Below are 20,529 nucleotides of genomic sequence, written 5' to 3' on the forward strand. Positions count from 1 at the left end.
CTGTAGATGAACACAGAAGCTACTTTCCTTAGAGACGACTTAGATTTCAAAATGCTTTCCTGAGTACACCCTGTGGTCAGTTCACAGTGACATTTAACCATACTTGGGTGGTTCTTAGAGTTGACAGAGCTTTGATCCAACATGTTAGAGATGCTGAAATTTGGTAACGAGCTACTCTACTTTTTTTTAACCTACAGTATGAGGAATATGAAAGCATTATAGTAAGTATTGGTTTTGGGAAAGCCCTCCCATTCCCGTTCCCGTGCCAGTCACAGGGGGTTAAAAAAAAAAAATACATGAAACAAAGTTACTAGTTAAAGGATCTAGTTAAACAGATAAGAAATGGAAAAAAGGATGCAGCTCCCATTCATAAGTGTTCTGCCCAGTGAAGAGACAGCAGATACTATGCGATGTTAAGTGTCATGCAGAGAAAATATTGCTCTCTTTTTAGAGTATAATTTGGATAAAACATTATTTTAAAGTGGAAGAATCTTGTTATAACCCTAACCACCCCCCTCATTTGACAGATGAGAGGATGTGGCGCAGGGCAGTGAGGTGGCTTGTCCAAGGCCGTGACACCAGGTAGAGCTGGGACAAGGACCCAGGACTGCTGGTCCCCGACCAGGGGTGCCTCTCTGGCCTGTACGACTGGGGTCGGCTGTTGCTCAGATGTTCACAGAAGTAGCAGAAGAAGGCTTAGCAAACTTATCCTTCCTCTTGATTCCTGGTCTTTCTTCTGGACTTGGTGGTGAGGGAGAAGTATTTCCTCTGGAAATAGTACCACCTCGGGCCCTCAGTGGCTTTCTTAGCTTATCTTCCCCACGTGCCTCCTTCCCTTTGTAAAGCCAGAAGCTGGGCTCAAGGGATGATGGTTAGTCTGAAATAGAAAATAGGGGCAACCACAAATCCATCCAATTTATTCATGGGCGTTGCATGTGAAATAGAACCTGCCTTCAAGCTGTGTTTGGTGTGACCGTCTTTTCAAAGTAAACAAACAGCAGCAACGAAAAATATTCCAGTTTGATCCCGAACACCATGTAGTTTGTCGCAGCATAGAATGACAGGTGTTCACGCTGAAGCTGGAAAGTCTGGCTCCTGTTTTGATCTTGGTCTTTACTGGTTGAATGTTAGGAGAACTGTGTACCTGAGACATAGCATCAGGTGTTGCTATCGTGCATTGAAGTTCTAGGAAGTAGAACTCTCCATTCTCAGCTGGCATTTTATGCTTTTGTGTTAGAACAAGTGTTGAATTAGCGCCAAAAAAAATATTGCTGACCCAGTTATTTGAGTCTGGAGTATTTTTTTTTTTTAATCCAGCTGAGATAGAATGCTTTTCAAAAGTCCTCGTTCTGAACAGCAGCTGAGTTCTTTGTACTGTTGTACCTTATATGTGTTCAGTGTATCAGCGAGTGTGTTTCTGAGGTTAAAGGTGGGCCTGGGCCACTGAACTTCAAGTTCTTTGTAGAACACAGAGGAAAGATTCTCACTGTGGCCTGATCAGAGTTTCCCTGGGGTGTGCTGGCAGTGAGGTTCCACCTCTTAAATCTTGTGGGTCCCCTCCTCTCTAAATTGGGGTGACCCTGGGGGCACATGTTTCCAAACAGTTTTATCTTAGGTCTCAAGTTCATCCAGGCATAACACCACCTGGAGAAAACAGTCCCTGCAGCCCTCCCATTCCCTCGCTTCTCTCATGGCTCAGGCCCCAACCTCCTGCGCTCAGTGAATGCGGGGAGAGTGATTGTGGGAAATAGTCTGGTTCTACAGGCAGTGATTTGAACTAATGTAAACCCTGCTGAGAGCCTTTTTGAGTCTGAACCAAAGACAAAGAGGTTTGATCCTAGTCCAGTAATAATGAGCTTACCAGGAGCCAGAAAACAAGAAACAATAGTTATTGTCCTTGGTCTGGAGGATCTGTTACCCAGAAGCTTTGGGGGAGCATCGGATGTTAACAGGATCTCTGTTTCAGGATCCGTCCAACTGTAGGAGGGGTACAATGATAAGATGTGAGAACTGAAGTTTTCCTGATCCTTTTTTCTGTGACCATCAAAAGCACCTGTTAAGCAACTGTCCATAGACGGGACCACGCAGCTCTCTGCAGATAAATGGGACAGACAAGAGCTTATGGTTGGAAACAGCTCTGTTATAAAGTTGGAGCCAGAGGGAACAAACAGCACAATACACAAACAACAGTAGCCTCAGATCGCTGGGAGCAGGAAATATAAATATTGTGAATAGTTGAGTCTTGATACTTGATAACAGAGTTTAAAAGGGTGATCGTGTTACTTGGTTAAACTGTAATCTGAGTTCATGTTTTAAAATATCTTTTAAGTCATGTAATTGATTCCTTCCTCCTTCCCTCCCTCCCTCCTTTCTTTCCTGCCTATGTAAGTACCAAGCAGTGTGGCAGGTGCAGGGGGTGTGGGTGTGAGTAACATACAGTTGTCCTTAGAGAACTGGGCCTCAGGTGGAAAGTGTATAAAGAAGGTGCCCCCAGCGTTAGGCTGCATAGTTAAAAATAATCTGGGGCTTCCCTGGTGGCGCAGTGGTTGAGAGTCCGCCTGCCGATGCAGCGGACACGGGTTCGTGTCCCGGTCCGGGAAGATCCCACGTGCCGCGGAGCGGCTGGGCCCACGAGCCATGGCCGCTGAGCCTGCGCGTCTGGAGCCTGTGCTCTGCAACCGGAGAGGCCACAGCAGCGAGAGGCCCGCGTACCGCAAAAAAAAAAAAATCTGAATTCCGTTAGCAACTGTTGGAGACGGTGGTGTCAGCTGTCCCTTCTGTTGACCTTTGGGGTGACGTTAGAACTCAGGAGTGCTTTTTCCCCCGTCCTCATGAGAGACTGGGAGCCGTCCTCATAGGAGACTGGGAGCCGAGGTGAGGTAGGAGGTTTGTAAAAGGGACTGGAGTGTGTTGCCCTCTAAAGCAGGGTTGAGCTTAATCGCAAGGGGGGTTGGGTATTTGGGGGGTGTGGTTTTTAAATTTCAGTGAAGCTGTTTATACAGTCTTAAAATTAAGTCTAAAATTATCTCTCTACATACCGGCTTTCATCAGTGTGGGTTTTATTTTTGGTTCTACACGCCATGTTTGTGTAACAGATGTGAGGTTTTTTTCCTACTACGCGGGCTTCTGACCTGCAGAAAAAAAAAAGCATTGAACTCGCAGGCATGTCCTCCACCACCTCCTCCACAAAGCTTTTTTTTTTTGCAGGCAGATAAATTAAAATCCTTAAGCTGCAGCTCTGAAAATGACATACGGGAGACGTACGATTTAATTCTCTCAAAGCACAAGTTCCGCCAGTCGCGTCTCCGCTGTTCCTTTGACTTACGATCCGTAGAGTAAGTCATCACCAGTTGTCATTTGCCTTTGAGATGCTAATTCATGCTTCAGCAGCAGCTCAGCACAGCTCCTCAGCTCTGCTTCCTAGTCCTGGGCCGGGGGAACTTTTCCTGTAAAGAGCCAGCTAGTAAACATTTCAGCTGTGAGGGCCTTGTGGTCTTTAGCAACTACTCAACTCTGCAGCCAAAACAAAATGCCAGCAAACGAGCGTGGCTCTGTTCTCTATTTACATGAACAGGAGCTAGCTGGATTTGACCCACACTCTGCCCTTTGCTTCACTGGCCTGTGGTAGACCTCAGTGGCCCTGTGCCTGTCATATGCAGTTATTCTACCCTTCTCCCTGAAGGGGAAACTTGAATGGCCTCAACTTTGTGCTGAGGGTACCGGAGCTCCTGATTAAGTTGCAAATACTGGGCTGTGTGAGCTCATATGTACTGGGTTGACTAGGCAAGAACAATGTAGGGATACATTCAGTGTGACACGTTCAACAGTATGATGTCTTACTCTTCCTGGCCTTTTGAAATACGTGGTAAATCATTCACAGGTTAAAAAAAAATAATAATAATAATAATAAATAATAATAATAATAATAGTCAGCCCTTCTTCTTAGGTAGCCAAGCCAAGCATTTTGGTGACTGGGAAGAAGTGGGGATGGAGAGAATGAGTGTGTGGGTACCCCAGTGCTTTGCTCCTGGGGGCCCCCAATTCCTGGTCCAGTGTAAAATGGGAAGGATGCTGGACCAGAAACTGAAATGTCTGCCTGGCCGGGTTCTCAGAACTAGGATTGGGGAACAAGTGACTAGGGGCTCTCAGAGCCTTGAGGGTATAGGTTTGGTAGGATTCAGTCTTTTGGAGGAGATTAGGTTCTTGTGTCCCACCTAAGGCAAAATCACGGATAGTTGAAATTAAACCATGAAAATGCCTGAAATATCCATAAAGCAGAGCACACAGGCTTTGTGTGTACAGCATGTCACTAGAAAGGGAGCTCCTTGTTAGCATGGATCTTTTAACCTATTTTATTCGCTGCTTGAATCTCCATATCCTAGAACAGTACCTGTACATAGTAGATATGAATGAGTCAGGGAATGAGCAAACCCTGTGCTGTGACGCTTAGGTATAGTTATATAATATATCGTGTGGGATGGAGAATACACACGTAAACTCTATTTTCACTGGGCTTTTAATAATTATTTACAGAAAACAGCCATGAGCATAGTTGGATTTGCATTTGATATGTCACCACTCTATTCCGGGTTCACAAGTTCAAGAGGAAGCTAGCTGATTTGGTGCTCACTTAGGCCGTAAGCACATCTTCCCACTGATGAGTGGTCTGACTAGAAAGCTCTGCCTGTTTAGACATTTAGTCCTCTTAATAGAAACTTTAGCATCTCTGTGTTCAAGAGAGAACTGTCAGTGGGCCTTGTTCCTCTCAGGGGGCACAGAGTTCTCTATCAGACCCTGCGTTCTGTGGGAGGGAGTGTGGGCCAATAACCGTATTTGCCATCTAAAACAAAGTCCAGGCCGCCATAGCTGCAGTTTTGTCTCTGAGGTTAGGTGTGGATTTGTTTTCTGGACTCAGAGGGCCCCCTGTTTCCACCCCTTTTCTCTTGATTATGGGGGGCAGTGCTTACTGAGGTGCTGACCCTAGGGGGGAGCAGCAGAGACTTTCCTCGCTCCGAGATGGGTGTGTAGGGGGCTCTGTGGGCATCTCTGTGCCTCTCTCCTGCTCTCCCTGTTCCCCCCAACCCTAGGGTTTTCAGAAACCCTCCCTGGGGAGAGTTTGGCAGTGTCGGTTAAAATTTAACCAGTTTTATGACTCAGTATTCATCTTGTGGATGTCAGTCCTCCTAAATGCTCTACATGTGCAGAGAGAGACATGCACAATATGGGAACTAACCATTGTACATTGTTTATAAGAGTGAAAACTCAGAAACAATGTAAATGTCTGCCACTAGCGTCACAGAAACTAAATTATGATTGGTCTGGGTTGTGGATTTCTGTATAGTAGTTAAAAAGGATGAAAATAGATTTATGTGTTGAACATGCAACAATCTGTGAGACGTAATGAGAGGGGAATAACACAGCAAAGGGCCTAAAAGGATACACATGAAAGTGTGACAGTGATTCCCTCTGGGAAGCAGTCAGGTTAGGGTTGGAGTAATGATGGGCAAGGGGATTCAGTTATCTGTATCTGTTATAATTTACATTATCTTTGGCAACAAGAATATAATTATGTATTGCTTGTATAATTGTAAATAAATATATTTTAGAATGATGCTTGGACTCTTATGTTTGCAGTTAGATTTCTTGAAAGCAGGGGTGAAAGGGCTGCTGGGTTCACTTCTGCCTGCTACCCAGCCCTCCTGACTGTCTCCTCTGCTCAGCCTTCAGCCATCAGTCTGGCTTCTGCCCCCATCTGCTCTAGAGAATATTCTGATCACTGCCCCAGATGACTGTTGGCAAATCCAATCTGCGCTGTCATCGCATTGGTGGTATTTGACACACTCTGCTTCTTGAAAGCCTCCCTCAACTTCTCTCTGGTTCTGTACCTTTTCAGTTTCTTCCTTGTTTTTTTTCCCCTTCTTCCCAGTCCCCAAATGTTTGCATTCCCCAGCATTCTGGGCTGTTCCCACCTGTCTCCCTCCCCCTCCTCTACCCACATTCCTCTCCAGGTGAGTTTATTTACTCCACTGAGTGCCTCCTTTGCCATCTCTGCTGGTCACTACCAAGTCCTTCTCTCTAGTCCTGCTGTCTTTCTGGAGCACTGCACCCTTGCTTAGCCATCTGCCCACATTTCCCCCGGATACTGGCCGCCTGTCGTTAACTGAATGACTGCCCCTCCATCCTGAAACCGCTCTTCTGTGATTCCTATCCACTGCTGGGCCGCCATCCAACCAACTGCCAAGCTAGGAACTGGGAATCTTAGTTCTGGGTTCCTCTGCCTTTCTTCCTAGGCCCCATCAAATCAGCACACGGGACCTGTCTATTCCACGGGACCTGTCTATTCCACGGCCCCAATCCCCACTGCCATTGCCTAATTGAAGATTTATATGAGTTTTCGCTGGGATTAACTCTTGTCTCTCCTTCAAGATTAGTAACTGGCGTGATTCTTGCTCGTACATTCTGCCTTCATGTTACCTTAATTCCCTGAGCAGATCGACGTTAGCTGTCGCCTACTTCCCTCCTGAGGAAGAGCCCTTCGTGCCATCATTATTAGTCAGTTCTCTGCAAGTTGTCTTGTTTGGGTTGAAAGCTTATTATTTAAAGTTTGGTTGGAGTTGTTTTCTAACTGTCTAATCATATTTGGGGTGGTTTGATCCTGACGAAATGCTCATGGTGGAGGAGAAGCTGTGAGCACCAGTGCCGTCTCTGTCTTGCATGCTTCTGAGATTCTGGGGAGTTACTATTTGGGGATGTTAAGTTCCTGATGGCAGAGGTGGCAGGGTCAAATAAAACCAGGCTCGGTGAAATTTTAGTTCCCCTTATGGCTTTTAATAATGGCACAATGTAGACTTTTCTTGTAAAAATGTCTAGAAACCCGAACAAAAGAGATGTAAGATTGTTACTGTTTTTAAAAATAGCCTCCCCCCCCCCCAAAAAAGGGCCTCAAAGGTAATAATTTACAGAGAAATGAGCCTTGGTTGCTAGAGGCCACTGAGGGGAGGATGGAAGCGGATCTTAATGTTCCCTGTTTCACAGCTCCTGTCCGTGGGTGGGTAACAGACAGGCATCACTCTCATGGACACTGGAGTTTTTCCACAGACAAAAAGAAATTGTCTTAGAAAGTATGAAAATAAGTGGAATATCAAAAAGGAGAGAGGGTCTCGATTCTGAAATTCATTTCAAGTAAGAGATACTAAAACAGAACCTACAGATGTGGTTCTTCTAGGTTTTATGGTATCACTCCTGCTCAGCTGCCCAAAGCTTTCTCTGCAGCTTGGTTTCATTCATTGCCCTAAAAATTTGATGTAATGAAATGTAAGACTCATTCGCTTTGCTAATATGCCATGTTCTCATCTCTCCCAAATAATATTTTAATATTATAGGAACACGCCGCTCCTTTTCCTCTTCATTTCTGTAAGAAACACTCCCAAATTCTATACTTTATTTCTAAGTTTGCAGCATGTGGGCCCCTGGCCAACTAGACCTGTAAGCCTTTCTGTAGCTCTTCTATTGTTTGTTTATATTTATCTACCTGAGATTGAAATTGTTTTGGAGGCATAGCTAGCCTCTCTTCTATATAGATGAGTTACAGGGATTTTCTAGCTTCCATCTCTTTGAGCTTAATACTTGTGTTGATGTTTCAAAATGTCTTCCCTGATTTGGGAGTTCAGACGTGTTTTCTTTTGGGTGGCAACTAGGTCTCTGAAAGATAGGTAGTGAGCACTGTTTCTTAGAACTCAATTCTTATACAGGCATACCTTGTTTTGTTGTCCTTTATTGCACTTCTGCAAATACTGCATTTTTTGCAAATTAAAGGTTTGTGGGAATGCTGCATCTAGCAAGTCTGTTGGTGCCATTTTTTCAACAGCATTGTTCACTTCATGTCTCTGTGTCACACTTTGATAATTCTCACGATATTTCAGACTTTTTCATTATTATATTTGTTATGTGATCACTGATCTTTGATGTTACTGCCATGACTCACTGAAGGCTCAGATGATGGTTAGTGTTCTTTTAGCAATAAAATATTCTTTAATTAAGGTCTATACACTGCTTTTTTTTTTTTTAAAGAAAAACACATAGTGCCATTGCACACTAAATAGACTGCAGTGTAGTGTAAACATAATTTTTATATGCACTGGGAAACCAAAAGATTTGTGTGACTCGCTTTATTGAGACATTTGCTTTATTGCAGTGGTCTGGAACTGAACCCACAATATCTCTCATGTATGCCTATATATATGGGCCAGGGAAGGACTCATCTTATTGAAAGTTACCCGGTACGGTTGTCTGTTGGTATCTGTGGGGGACTGGTTCCAGGACGCTATCGGATACCAAAATCCACCAATGCTCAAGTACCTTATATAAAATGATATTGTATATTACTTAGGCACATCCTCTTATATTCTTTAAATCATCGCTAGATTATTTATAATATCTAATACTATGTAGATAGTTACTGGTACATGACAAATTCAAGTTTCACTTTTTGGACCTCCCTGAAAAATAAAAAAAATTTAAAAAATATTTTCCATTTGTGGTTAGTTGAATCCACAGATGCAGAACTGGCAGATATGGGGGTCCAACTGTAACTTTCAATATGAATCCTCTGTAAAGTGAATAGAGCATCTGCTGAGTTCTAAGATGTTCATGTCCCCCCCATGTTTAAATCAGTATGCATCAACCAGTCAGGGGTTCGTGTAATGTGCCTAACTCCCTCCCCAAGAAGTTCTTTTTATAAAATAGTACCTTACAGTTAAGGAAGTTTACTTAATGGCTACTATGGATTAGGAACTGTGATGAGCACTTTTTACAATGATTCACCGATTTAATTCTCAGGGTTGGAAGTCCATGTGAGCTTTTTATTCTTCCTGATAATTTGTGGCTCTGAGTTTGGTTGCTTGAGGCTTGTGGGGAAACCGTTGCCCTTGGGTCTGTACAGAACCAACACAGATGCAGCGTCCTTGGATGCCCAGAACCAGACATAAGAGGTAACACCCTTAGCAGGCCTGTCGCCTCTACCCCATGGTGTGGAATCTGTGTGTAATGAATGTTTTCTTTTTCTAAAACCGGGATGGAGCTTGGAACAGCAAATATTTAATCAGAGCAGATTCCCCTCACTAAATCTTGCCAGCTTGTTCAACTCGGAGATTCTTTGCCTAAAAATATTCACCACGTACTGAAGGCTAAATGACTAAGTCACCCACAGAGCATAAAGCAGGTCTTAGAATTTGGAGCAGGGGGTTGTTTGCCTACTGATATTTTGGATGAAGTATGCAGTGCCACATACTCACCCTTTGATGAGCCTAAGGGCCTCTGGCGGTAAACAAGGGTTTTAGGGGAGGGGGGATTTGTGGGGGATGGTAGGGTAGGCGTTCAGGCCTGCTGGCGGTAACGTTCTTCTTGAACTGATCTGAGAAGAAGAGAGAAGTGGGTGTGGGGTAGGGAGGTGGAGAAGAGTCTAATCGGGAAAGATGGGCTGGTGTAGACTAAAGGGATGCTGCCATGCACATGTTACAGTGGAAGTGAGGGCGGCGGTGTGCAGCAGGGATTAGCTTTGCTGATAGAGTGGGACACGGAAGGGAGGGAAAAGAAGAGTTCCATGAATATTACAGAACAGTAAATCCCATATGAACAAAACAGGAGTGAGGTGGCATGGCACCTCCTTTTACAGATTTAATGCAATGTTACCTCCTTATTATCGGTACCACTCATACGGGTGCAGCTTTTGTTTCCCGCTAGAGGCTCTGAAACGTTCACTTGTGTGGCATCCCCCATCACTTCAGTATATGAGGATCTTAACCATGTGAGTTTGCTCACTCACTGTGAAACACTGCTAAAAGTTCAAGGTCCTTCAGAAGGCCCTTCCTGACTTCTCATTACCTGTGTGAGGGCACTTCCTGTGTCCTGTATCCTTATCGCTATACTGAAGCAATTTCCAGACCAGCCGTTCTCACTGGGATGCTCCAAGGCGCTTCCAACCCTATATGTTAAAAGCAAACTCCCGATCTGTTCTTTTCAGTTCCACTCTTCGTCCTCTGCCAACCCTACTCCCCCACCACCCCAAACAGCTTTAATAAAGCAGAAGAGAACCCTCCCCCCATCCTTCACAGTCCTGCCAACTATGACTTCTAGCCACAGAATTTCTGTTTTCTCTGCTAGTAGTTTACCTTCTTCGATTGTTATCTGGACTGTTAATCCAGTGGCCCTCTAATTTATCCTCCTGCCTCAAACCTGTCCCTTTCCCATATGTTCTCCACTTTGCAGCCAAAGGCATTCCAGCTTAAATAGTTGTTTCTCTTACAGGGTGGGAGCCAGAATCCTTAGCATGGCATACGCCTGGCCCTTCCCACCAAGACCCTACCTTCTTTTGAGCTTCATCTCTTGCCAAGGAATGCTTTTTTAGCATAAATATGTCCCATGCAATATTTAGTCTAAGTATGTCCCAAGTGTTGTTATATTAAAAAGTTAGTTATTATTCATCCAAAATTTAAATTTAACTAGACATTCTGTATTTTATTAGGCTTAGTATTTTACCTGGCTTGGTCAAAAATATAGTAGTGTCTCTCTTTATGCATTTGTTTCTTGCTCTGATGAAAAAGAAATTGGAGTTGCAGGAACTTGCTGACTGCAAAATATTTGGCATTTCTTTATGAAATCTTTTTTTTTTTGGCTGTGCCACGTAGCATGCAGGATCTTAGTTCCTCGACCAGGGATCAGACCCGTGTCCCCTGCAGTGGAAGTGCGGAGCATAACCCCTGGACTGCCAGGGAAGTCCCATGAAATCTTTTATAGCTATTCATGGAAATGGAGCTATCCTAATAGGGTCTCAGTATTAATGCTTTTTTGCCTGAGACACTAACTTTGAAAAACATGCTTTGTTTGGAAAAGCATGTTTGAGATTCAGGTGTAGTAATGATTGCAGCTCTTTTCTGAGGGAGGGAACCCTCGTGGAGGAAGATGAACTGCAATTAAGTGTAGTCTTCCTTCTGTTTATGGAAATCTTAATAACCTCCACTGTTGTTGTTTCTTTAGGATATTTTCTGGAGAAGAAACTAAATTATCATGCTTCAGTTTTACCTCTAGTTTTATGTCATTTTTTTCCTGGTGTTTTTTTTTTTTTTTTTGTCTTGTGAGTAAAGGCTGTAATGTGATTTTCAACTTATTTTCTGTTCTAAAGAGTGTTCAGCTTTGATGTTGGTAAGAAGCAAGTTTTTTTTTTAACACTGACTAAATCTTTATTTTCTGACATTAATAGAAACGTGCTGCTTGTTCTCATAATGTAAGATTTTAATTATTCTGATAATGTAAGTGGGTTTTACATTAAAACCTTCTAATTGTACTAGAATAAACCATTATCAACATTTATCAGAAGATTAAGGTCCGTAAATAAAGAGCTCCAGTGGATCAAGAAAAAAAATCCGATTAACTGCCAATTCACAGAGAATAATACAAATGGCCATAAATTTAAGAAAAGATGTGAACCTTACTAGTAATGAGGAAGACGGACATTAAAACAAGATAGTGGTTTTTAACCTTTAAATTTGGTGCTCAGGTTGGGAATGTGAGCAGTCTCAAATGTTACTGGTAGGATGTAAAGGCAGCCTTTAAGAGTGTGATTTGACTTTATCTCTTGAAATTTTAAAATGTAGATACTACTTGACCCACTGATTTCATTTCCAGGTCAGGAGCTTATCCTATATAAATAATGGCATATGTGCAATTATTCTCCATATTTATGCATTTCAAGAAAAATATACCCGTGGGACTTCCCTGGTGGTCCAGTGGGTAAGTCTCCGAGCTCCCAATGCAGGAGGCCTGGGTTCGATCCCTGGTTGGGGAACTAGATCCCACAGGCCGCAACTAAGACATCTGCAGGCCGCAATGATAGATTCCGCATGATAGATTCCGCATGCCGCGACTAAGACTGGCGCAGCAAAAATGAATGGATGAATAAAGAAAAATATACCTGTGTATTATAAGTATCATTTTTTAAAACTCTGATGCTGGATTTCAGAATTCCTTAGGAGTAAGTGGAGGTGGAGTGGTATGTTATGAGCACTGTATTTTTAAGAAAGATTCAGAGAAAGAAAGAGGTCTTTGGAAGAGAGACTTTCTTCTCAGTCTTAATTTCTCTCTGCACGTGGTGTATTTCACATTGGATTTTGACTTGTAGGCTGAAAGAACACTCCATTGGCAGCCCTTCTTTTCCTAGTTTTAACAAATTACTTTTTCTCTTTTTCTTCAGATCCCTTTTTTCGAAGATATCTGTAAAGGCATTAAAGCTGGCGACACCTGTGAGAAGCTGGTGGGGTATTCTGCGGTATATAGAGTCTGTTTTGGAATGGCCTGTTTCTTCTTTATATTCTGCCTCCTGACCTTGAAAATCAACAACAGTAAAAGTTGTAGAGCCTATATTCACAATGGGTGAGTCTTTGTGGGGATCCTTTCACCCTTCCTTATATTCAGAGCAACATTCCAGGACCTCTTCCACTCTTCAGACCCTCTGACTGCTTTCCTCTAGTTGAAATTGTTGACACCGATTTTAGGGAAGGTGGAACTTATACTTACCACACAGTGGCCTAAGAACTGGAATCCTATTTGTAACACCTGGTACCATAATGAGAAATGCATTGGAGATAAGAGTTTATTTCTTGTACCAAGAGCTTCCCCCAGGTCACTTCCACCCCTGCAACAAAATGGTCTTGCACAATCAGAGGCCACACCGAAGTCTGTCTAATTATGGGAAAAGGCAGTCTCCAGTCACTTAATTACTTCCCCTCCATTTGGAGAGAATAGAATCATGAATTGACACGCTTACCTCTAAGAGGTCTTTTGTCCTTCCTTGAATATCATTTAAATACATTTCCTTTTTTTTTTTTTTTTTCTTCCCCTCCAGCTTTTGGTTCTTTAAACTTCTGCTGTTGGGGGCCATGTGCTCAGGAGCCTTCTTCATTCCAGATCAGGAGACCTTTCTAAATGGTACAAATGGGGTGTTGGGGGTATCTATTTATTGTGTTTTTATTCACTTTGTAAAACTGTTGGAAAGCGTAGTCCAGGGTGCCTTTGATATTGTAGGTTACTAACTTTCTTGTAGCTTAAAAAAAAAAAAATCCTGCCTCAGCTGCCCACACTTCACCCACCCTCTGTACTTCCTCCCTCCCCACCCCACACCTCCACTTCTCCCTCCCTGGGAGGGGTGAGAGGACCTTTAGTTACTCTACCGGTTGAAGAATTGAAATTAAGGTTATTAGCCTGAAGGGAAAATGAAGCACTTAAAACTTGTTTGAAAACTAGTTTAGCATGTCAGCGTGACCCAGGGAGACCTTGTTCTTTCTGAGCACTGCACACAAACCCAAGGCTTCTCAGCAGCTTTAAATCTGCTGTAGCTATAATGGGGTAAGAAAGGCATCCTCCAGACCATTTCTAAACTTGCCTTATGTGAAACTGTACAACACTGAATTATATCCCTTATCGATAGAACCTACCAAAGTTATTTAATATAATGCATTCAATCATAGCTGAAACAAGGGGCCCTTCTTCATATGAGGTAGGGAGGAGAAAAAAAGCCTGAGTTTTAGAGGTTCAGAACACTGTTCAGACCCAAATGGATTCACTTTCCTTATTAAGATAGTAAAAATACTCACATTGTGAATAAGGAACAGCCATAGTCCCTCAAATAGCCACATATCAGGCTCCAGCTAGTTTCTTAGGGTCATACCGGTTTTATGTACTCCTTAAGGAAGTTGTATCCAAGTTGTCTTTTTACCTAAAATACTGGTAACTAGTTTTCAATTCTCCACAGAGGTCCTTGTATATATTAGAATAATATACTTAGAACGGGACGGGACCTAGCTGTCCATCCTCTAGCACAGCTCAGTTGTATTATAGACAACCCAGAGATGTGATGCGCTTATCCAAGGTTTGGGCTTCTCTGTGGCCGAGCCAGAAGTAGAACCTGAGTCCGTGGCCTCCCATGAGAACCTCATTTCCTCACTGGACATTGGTGGGTCTCTATCCGGTGAAATTTGAATCCTTGGTTTTTCTGGCATTGTGTGATTTTACTTTTAAATTGAGGGTCATTGTTGATTTTATGAATTACTGCATCTGTTAGGATATCTGGCATTTATTTATAGCATGGAGGTGAAGCTTGGATGCTGTGGTGCCAGATTGCCTGTGTTCACATCCCAGCCCCACCCTTTACTGGCTATGGGACCTTGTCAGCTTACGTGTAGACTCTCAGTTTTTCTCATCTGTAAAGTGGGTGTAATAGTAGTGCCCACCTTGTAGGGTTGTGTGGGAATTAAATGTGTTACTGGTACAGGGAGCCTGCGGTAAAAATTAACTGTAGTCATTACTCTCATTTGAGTTAAACACTTGGGACAGTCACCTCATCTCCTTCCGGACGATCTTCTTTTGCAGCCTGGCGCTATGTGGGAGCCGTCGGAGGCTTCCTGTTCATAGGCATCCAGCTCCTCTTACTTGTGGAGTTTGCACATAAATGGAACAAGAACTGGTATGTGCTTTTATGGAGAGCTTCCACGTGAACTCACTCTCTGACTCAGAGAAAGTGCCCATGATGACAGGAGCTCTACCCCGAGTTGTATTGCCAGCGATTAGCAGCCTGCTTAGACCAAAAACAATTTTTGCTTGTTCTCTCCCTTCCCTCCTGCTCTTTGGACCTCTTCATTTACTCCTCTCCCATACTGTTTTTCTCGCCTTTCTACTTTTCCTTTTTCCACTTCATTGCTTTTCACTCTTTGGCTCTCTTTTCCCTGCACCCTCTCATTTGGGCTCTAAGACTTAGCCACACTCAACCCCAGTGCTGGTACCTCGCAGCCCCTGCTCTGTGCTTGCGTTAGTGGCTGAAAATTTGGGTAGGCTTTATCTTAGGCTCCCATCCTTAGGAGATTAAAAAGAAAAAAGTACTTTGGAGCTGGAGGTTCATTTTCTGCAAAGAATATTCAATGAAATAGTGCTTTTCTTTTTAAAAAAATTTTTGTTCCTTCTCAACTGCCTAAGAGGGGAAGGACCCCTTCATTAGGAAGATCTGTTGTTCTACCTTAGAAAGCCTTCCGGACTTTAAAAAAAATACAGACCCTTTTTAAGTGCCTTGAAAATAGAATTCACATCCTAGAATACATGGGGAATGCCAAGCTATTAATGGCTCGTTTTATTTCTTGCTGAGCCACATTGAAGAAGTGACAGCTAGACAGGGGTCCAGCTCCTTCGGTGCTAAGGCCAGGTTGACTCTCTTTGTGACTCTGGGCAAAGCACTGAAGTGCTCTGTCTTACTTTACTTATAAAATATGAATGAAAATAACTGCCTGCTATATCCAGTAAGGCTTTTGTAATTTTGTAGATTTTGTAGGCATCATGTTATTTTGTACTGTTTGGGCGGGTATCTGAAAGTTCTATATGAATGTGAATTTTATTTTTTATTTTGGACAAAACAAAATATACTGTCCAAATTCTCTCAAAACACTTTTCATCCTGATTATATTCCTCAGCTTGGTAGTAGTAGTAGTTGTTTTGTTTTGGTCTTGTTTTTTTGAAAATCGAATCATGAGATGCCTGAGTGAAAAGATAGGTTAAACATTTTATTATTTGGTAAATATTGGAGTAAGCACCCAAATACCAATTTAAAAATGTTTGCAGCACATTGAATAGTCATACAGGTAGCGCTACAGGCGTGTTTTGGTATTTTTTGAAATCTTTATTTTTGGGGAGGGGGGGCGGGTGCCGCGCTGCGCGGCATGTGGGAATCTTAGCTCCCTGACCCGGCATTGAGCCCGTGCCCCGTGCATTGGAAGTGCAGAGCCGTAACCACTGGACTGCCGTGGAACTCCCCTCAAATCTTAATCTGTATGATAATACAGATTTCTAGGTCTGAGTACATATATAAGTTTATTATTGCATGCTGTCCTGCATTTTGAGTCATCCCTGAAACCTAGTATGTTTGGGGCTTCTACTAGATCTTGTTTCGAGGCAGCAAAGTTTTCCTAAAGATAAGTCAAATGGTTGACTATAGTTTTATGTGACCCTGTTCTCAGTTATACAGAAGAAATATGCACAATAAGTTGGAAATGCATTTTAATTGATTAAATACCATTCTTTCCATCGATGATAATTCTTTTTTCCGGGGGGGGGGGGGGCGGGGGCGCTGTACCATGTGGCTTGTGGAATTTTAGTTCCCAGACCAGGGATCAAACCTGGGCCCTTGGCAGTAAAAACGTGGAATCCTAACCACTGGACTACCAGGGAATTCCCTGGTGATTCTTACGTACTTTCATTCTGAATTTTTTATTTGACAAAAGGAATGCATCACACTGTTTTTTCTAAAATTTTTACAAATAAACTTCGAGTAAGGAACTTATGATAAAATACTAATATCTTTGATACTGAGTGCGTGACTTGCCCATTAAATAGTATGCTTCCTTGAGAATACTTGTGCTTTTTTACTCTGACTTTAATGTTTTGATTGATTCTGAAGCCATTTTCTGGGACTAATTATCGATGCCAAGTTTTAACGGGCATTTTGGAAGAGTTTGATTGCTTTAAAAACTTTCCAGGAACCACCCAATAGGAATGGCTTAAGAGCTTTGCAACGATTGATGTTGCTGTTGTCCCGGCTTTGAGGCCAGTGTCCCAATAAAATCTCTTTTGTCCACATACTCACAGCTGGTTGGTCTGCCTAAAATTAGGATTAAGCTAGGAAATGTACAAGTATTGTTATTTTTATGTAAATTCATCTAATTTAGTTTAAGAGTTTGTCCGAGCAAAAATTGATTCAAATTGGGCGCCCTCCAATCTGGCAGATAGAAAGGAGCTCCGAGGAGCTGTACAAAATAAAAGACGTTTATAGGCAGCAGAGAGCAGGGACAAGGAAGTTATATTAGGCAAAAAAGCAGGTTGGTTATTGTGAGGTAACTTCCCTTCAGGGGATGGCAGGCATCTACCAGTTAGGTGACATAACTAGTGCTAATCAGGGGATTCCTGATTGACTGGTTTAAGATTCCGTTTCTGGGAGAGCTGAAACTCTAAGTTGTGCTGGTTTGGTGGTGTGGGGCTTAGCATAAGCGACTCCTTTCTAAGCCTGTTGTCTTGTTTTTGACACTTTCTAGGTCAATTTTTATAATTCGAAGCATCAGTTCTATATTAAAACTGAAATAACAAAAAGTAAACAGTATATTTAGGTGTTTCTTTTTTGGAGGGAGTTGCATTTTTTTTAAATTAATTAATTTATTTTTATTTTTTTTGGCTGCATTGGGTCTTTAGTTGCGGTGAGCGGGGGCTACTCTTCGTTGCGGTGCGCGGGCTTCTCATTGCGGTGGCTTCTCTTGTTGTGGAGCACGGGCTCTGGGCACACAGGCTCAGCAGTTGTGGCTCACGGACTCTACAGCATAGGCTCAGTAGTTGTGGCGCACGGGCTTAGTTGCTCCGCGGCACGTGGGATCTTCCCGGACCAGGACTTGAACCCACGTCCCCTGCATTGGCAGGCAGATTCTTAACTACTGCGCCACCAGGGAAGCCCTATTTAGGTGTTTCTAATAAAGACCCATTTTCTAGATTTTATTTATTTATTTATTAGATTTTATGGATTTTAAATTAATGTTGTTGTTGGGTTTTGTTTACTCCTAACCCTCACCCGAAGCCTGAGCCCAGACATCTTTCCTAACCTGATAACCTGCTTGCTTCTGTGTCCATACACTCCTCCCCACTGCCCGGTCTTTTTCTAATCTCCATCCAAGGGCTTCTTATTGAGCACTGATTCAAAATTTTTGGACTATTAACTGTGTGCCGGGCACCAAGAGTATAAAGATAATAAGTCACAGCACTTATTTGGGGTGTCTATAGAAGATGTCATTGGGAGGACCAACTGAGTCTGGAGCAGCAGGAATCACAGCCACTCTGCCACCATTGCTGCCTCCAGTTATCCTCTGACAGTTGGCAGTCCTTGCACCAATATTCATTAAGCACCTATTATTTGCCGGGCACTCGACAGTAGGAGAGCAGCAGTGAATGCAACCGTGTCCTGCTCTGTGGAGCTTATATTCTCCTGGGGAGAGGGGCGATAGATAATCAACTTATAATCAAGCAAATACGTACTAGGTTTAATGGTGAAAAGTGCTCTGGAGAAAAAGAAAGGGTGTGGGAGTTGGGGTGAGCAGAGCAGGGAAAGGCTTTCATGACGAGGTGTGAGGGAGACGAAGGAAGTTGGGGAGAGCCTAAGGCAGGATCGTGCTGGCTTCTTTAAGGGGCACAGGGACATCCACTGTGGCTGGACCCCAGTGGTGAGGGAAGAGTGCAAACCACATGGTAGCAGCAGTCAGATTCTGATATAGTCTGAAGTTGGAAGCAGTGGAATTTGCTGCTGGGGATGGCATGGTGGTGGGGAGAGGAGAGGAGCAGGGAGAGAAAAAGACAGCAGTCAAGAGCAACTGCAGTTCTTTAATCTCCCCCCACCCCCACCCCCACCCCTAATGGGAAGAATGGAAAATTCATGTTCTGAGGTTGGGAAGATCACAGAAGAGCATGTTTGGGGATGGAGGTTTGAATATTGGGAAGTTAATCTGGACCTGCCAAGTTTGACATGCAGATTAGACCTCCAAGCGAAGACATTAACAGTTGGATAATAGGAGCCTGGAGTTGAGAGGAGAGGTTAGGGTTGAAGATTTAACCTTGGGAATCTAAGCATAAATTAACTGTTAAGAAAGTCCTTCTTATAGTAATAACATAGCCCAAAAGACTAGTGAGGAAACAGCTGGACCCCACCTACACACTGGTCAGCAGTGTTCACCTTTTTCTACTTAATCCATTTTCTCTCCCTGTCGTCGATTACCATTTGGCTCCTTCCTTTCTCTAGTTTCATTTTCTCTTCATTTGCTTTGTGTGCCTTCCCTGTTAGAATAACTGTGGTCATCGGAGCACCTGGCTCCGTTTCAGGAATATGATGGTCATTGTCATTTTGGCCTTTCCTCCCTGTTTTCTTTGTCTCCGGGCTGCAGTAACTTCATAATTGAAACATTTTAGCTGGGTTGCTTGAACACTCTCCAGCTTTGTGAAGATAGTGAGTATGTTGCTTTCTCTGTGAAGGTTTGTGAGAGTGTGGTTACAAAGGGCAATTGAATCCTAAGGCAGATGACAGTGATTCAGTCCATCCCCCTGTTGTTCTGTCCTCTTCATTTAGCATCAATAAGCCCTCTTTTCTTTGTTCTGAACAGTTTCTGTAGATTGTTAAATCACTACTTATTTCTCCCATCCCTTTATTAATGTTTACATAAATCAGAGAGCACATTAACCTCCTCTTTTAGATTCTTTATTGTAAATCCCATTAAAATTTCTACTCTTTTCCCGGCTGATTTTATTCTCCACCCCCCCCTTTTCTTTTCTTTTCTTTTTTTTGGCCGTGCTGCGTGGCTTGCGGGATCTTAGTTCCCCAACCAGGAATTGAACCTGGACCCCTGGCAGTGAGAGCACTGAGTCCTAACCACTGGACCACCAGGGAATTCCTGTCTTCACTTTTTCTAATGTCAAACTTCTTAATCATACCTGGCATTGTTTGGGAGAAGCAGAACTAGTACAGATTCTCCTTTTCAGTGCAGAGACAGAAGAGCTGAGGTCAGCCAGTCTTTCTCCGGGTGAAGTTCATTTGCTTCTCTCTCCCTAAAGGGAAGATGAGTGTCAGCAGGAGCTGCTGGCAGCACTTGGCTAAGAGACTGGCACCTCCAGGCTCTGTGTTTATGGGGAAAGCTCCAACTCCAGCAAAGAGCCACTTTTTAATACTGCCAAAACCTGTCCCAGGGTAATTGACATCCAGAACGGGGAAGCTAGAATAAAGTCTGTGGTGTATTCATTTTAGCTGATGAATACACTTGAGTCAAAGATGGAATTTTATCAGTGTTTAGAAAAAATTCTATCCTTGAGCCAAGAACTTTTTGCATATTTACCTGTACCTTCTAGCTTCTAGTGGGTAAAATGATAGGCCTTTGGATAACTCATTACTATGGGCTGGGGCCTGATAGCATTAGTGAATAATGCCTGAGGGATGATAGATGCTGTCGGAGAATCAATTGACCTGTCTTCTCTCCCCTTCCTCTTCTCCACTTCCTGGAGAAACAGGACCGCAGGCACAGCTAGCAACAAGCTGTGGTACGCCTCTCTGTCCCTGGTGACTCTCATCATGTACTCCATCGCCACGGGAGGCTTGATTTTGATGGCAGTGTTTTATACACAGAAAGATGGTTGCCTGGAAAATAAAATTCTTCTGGGGGTAAACGGAGGCCTGTGTCTGCTTATTTCAGTGGTAGCCATCTCACCCTGTGTCCAAGATCGTAAGCACAGTTTTTTTTTCCATTCTTATTCATATTATAAATGTCTTTGAGCAACACCCCTCCCTTTTTGGAAATTATGGTCATTCCTTAATTTACCATGGGTGGATCAGCAATAGGAAAGGTGGGACCCCAGTGTCCCCTTCATGCCCCACACTGGGGCGAATGTGATAGTCACGCATGCCTTGTGTCCAAGATT

General features: G+C 43.1%; 1 protein-coding gene across 4 annotated transcripts in view; it reads left to right on the forward strand.

Moving 5' to 3' along the window:
* The window catches only part of SERINC5 (serine incorporator 5), a 178,684-nt gene that overhangs the window by 135,837 nt on the left and 22,318 nt on the right, over window positions 1-20,529 (forward strand). For 3 of the 4 annotated variants that reach the window (XM_049707759.1, XM_049707758.1, XM_033409081.2), the window contains 5 exons: window positions 11,683-11,787; window positions 12,248-12,426; window positions 12,899-12,981; window positions 14,422-14,515; window positions 20,122-20,333. In XM_049707759.1, coding sequence (XP_049563716.1) covers window positions 11,683-11,787; window positions 12,248-12,426; window positions 12,899-12,981; window positions 14,422-14,515; window positions 20,122-20,333 — 673 coding nt within the window. The remainder of the gene's footprint in view (window positions 1-11,682; window positions 11,788-12,247; window positions 12,427-12,898; window positions 12,982-14,421; window positions 14,516-20,121; window positions 20,334-20,529) is intronic. The other variant, XM_012537375.3, reaches the window with a different exon arrangement.

This window comes from Orcinus orca, chromosome 3 (genome assembly GCF_937001465.1).
Source record: "Orcinus orca chromosome 3, mOrcOrc1.1, whole genome shotgun sequence".
Lineage (NCBI taxonomy): Eukaryota > Metazoa > Chordata > Mammalia > Artiodactyla > Delphinidae > Orcinus > Orcinus orca.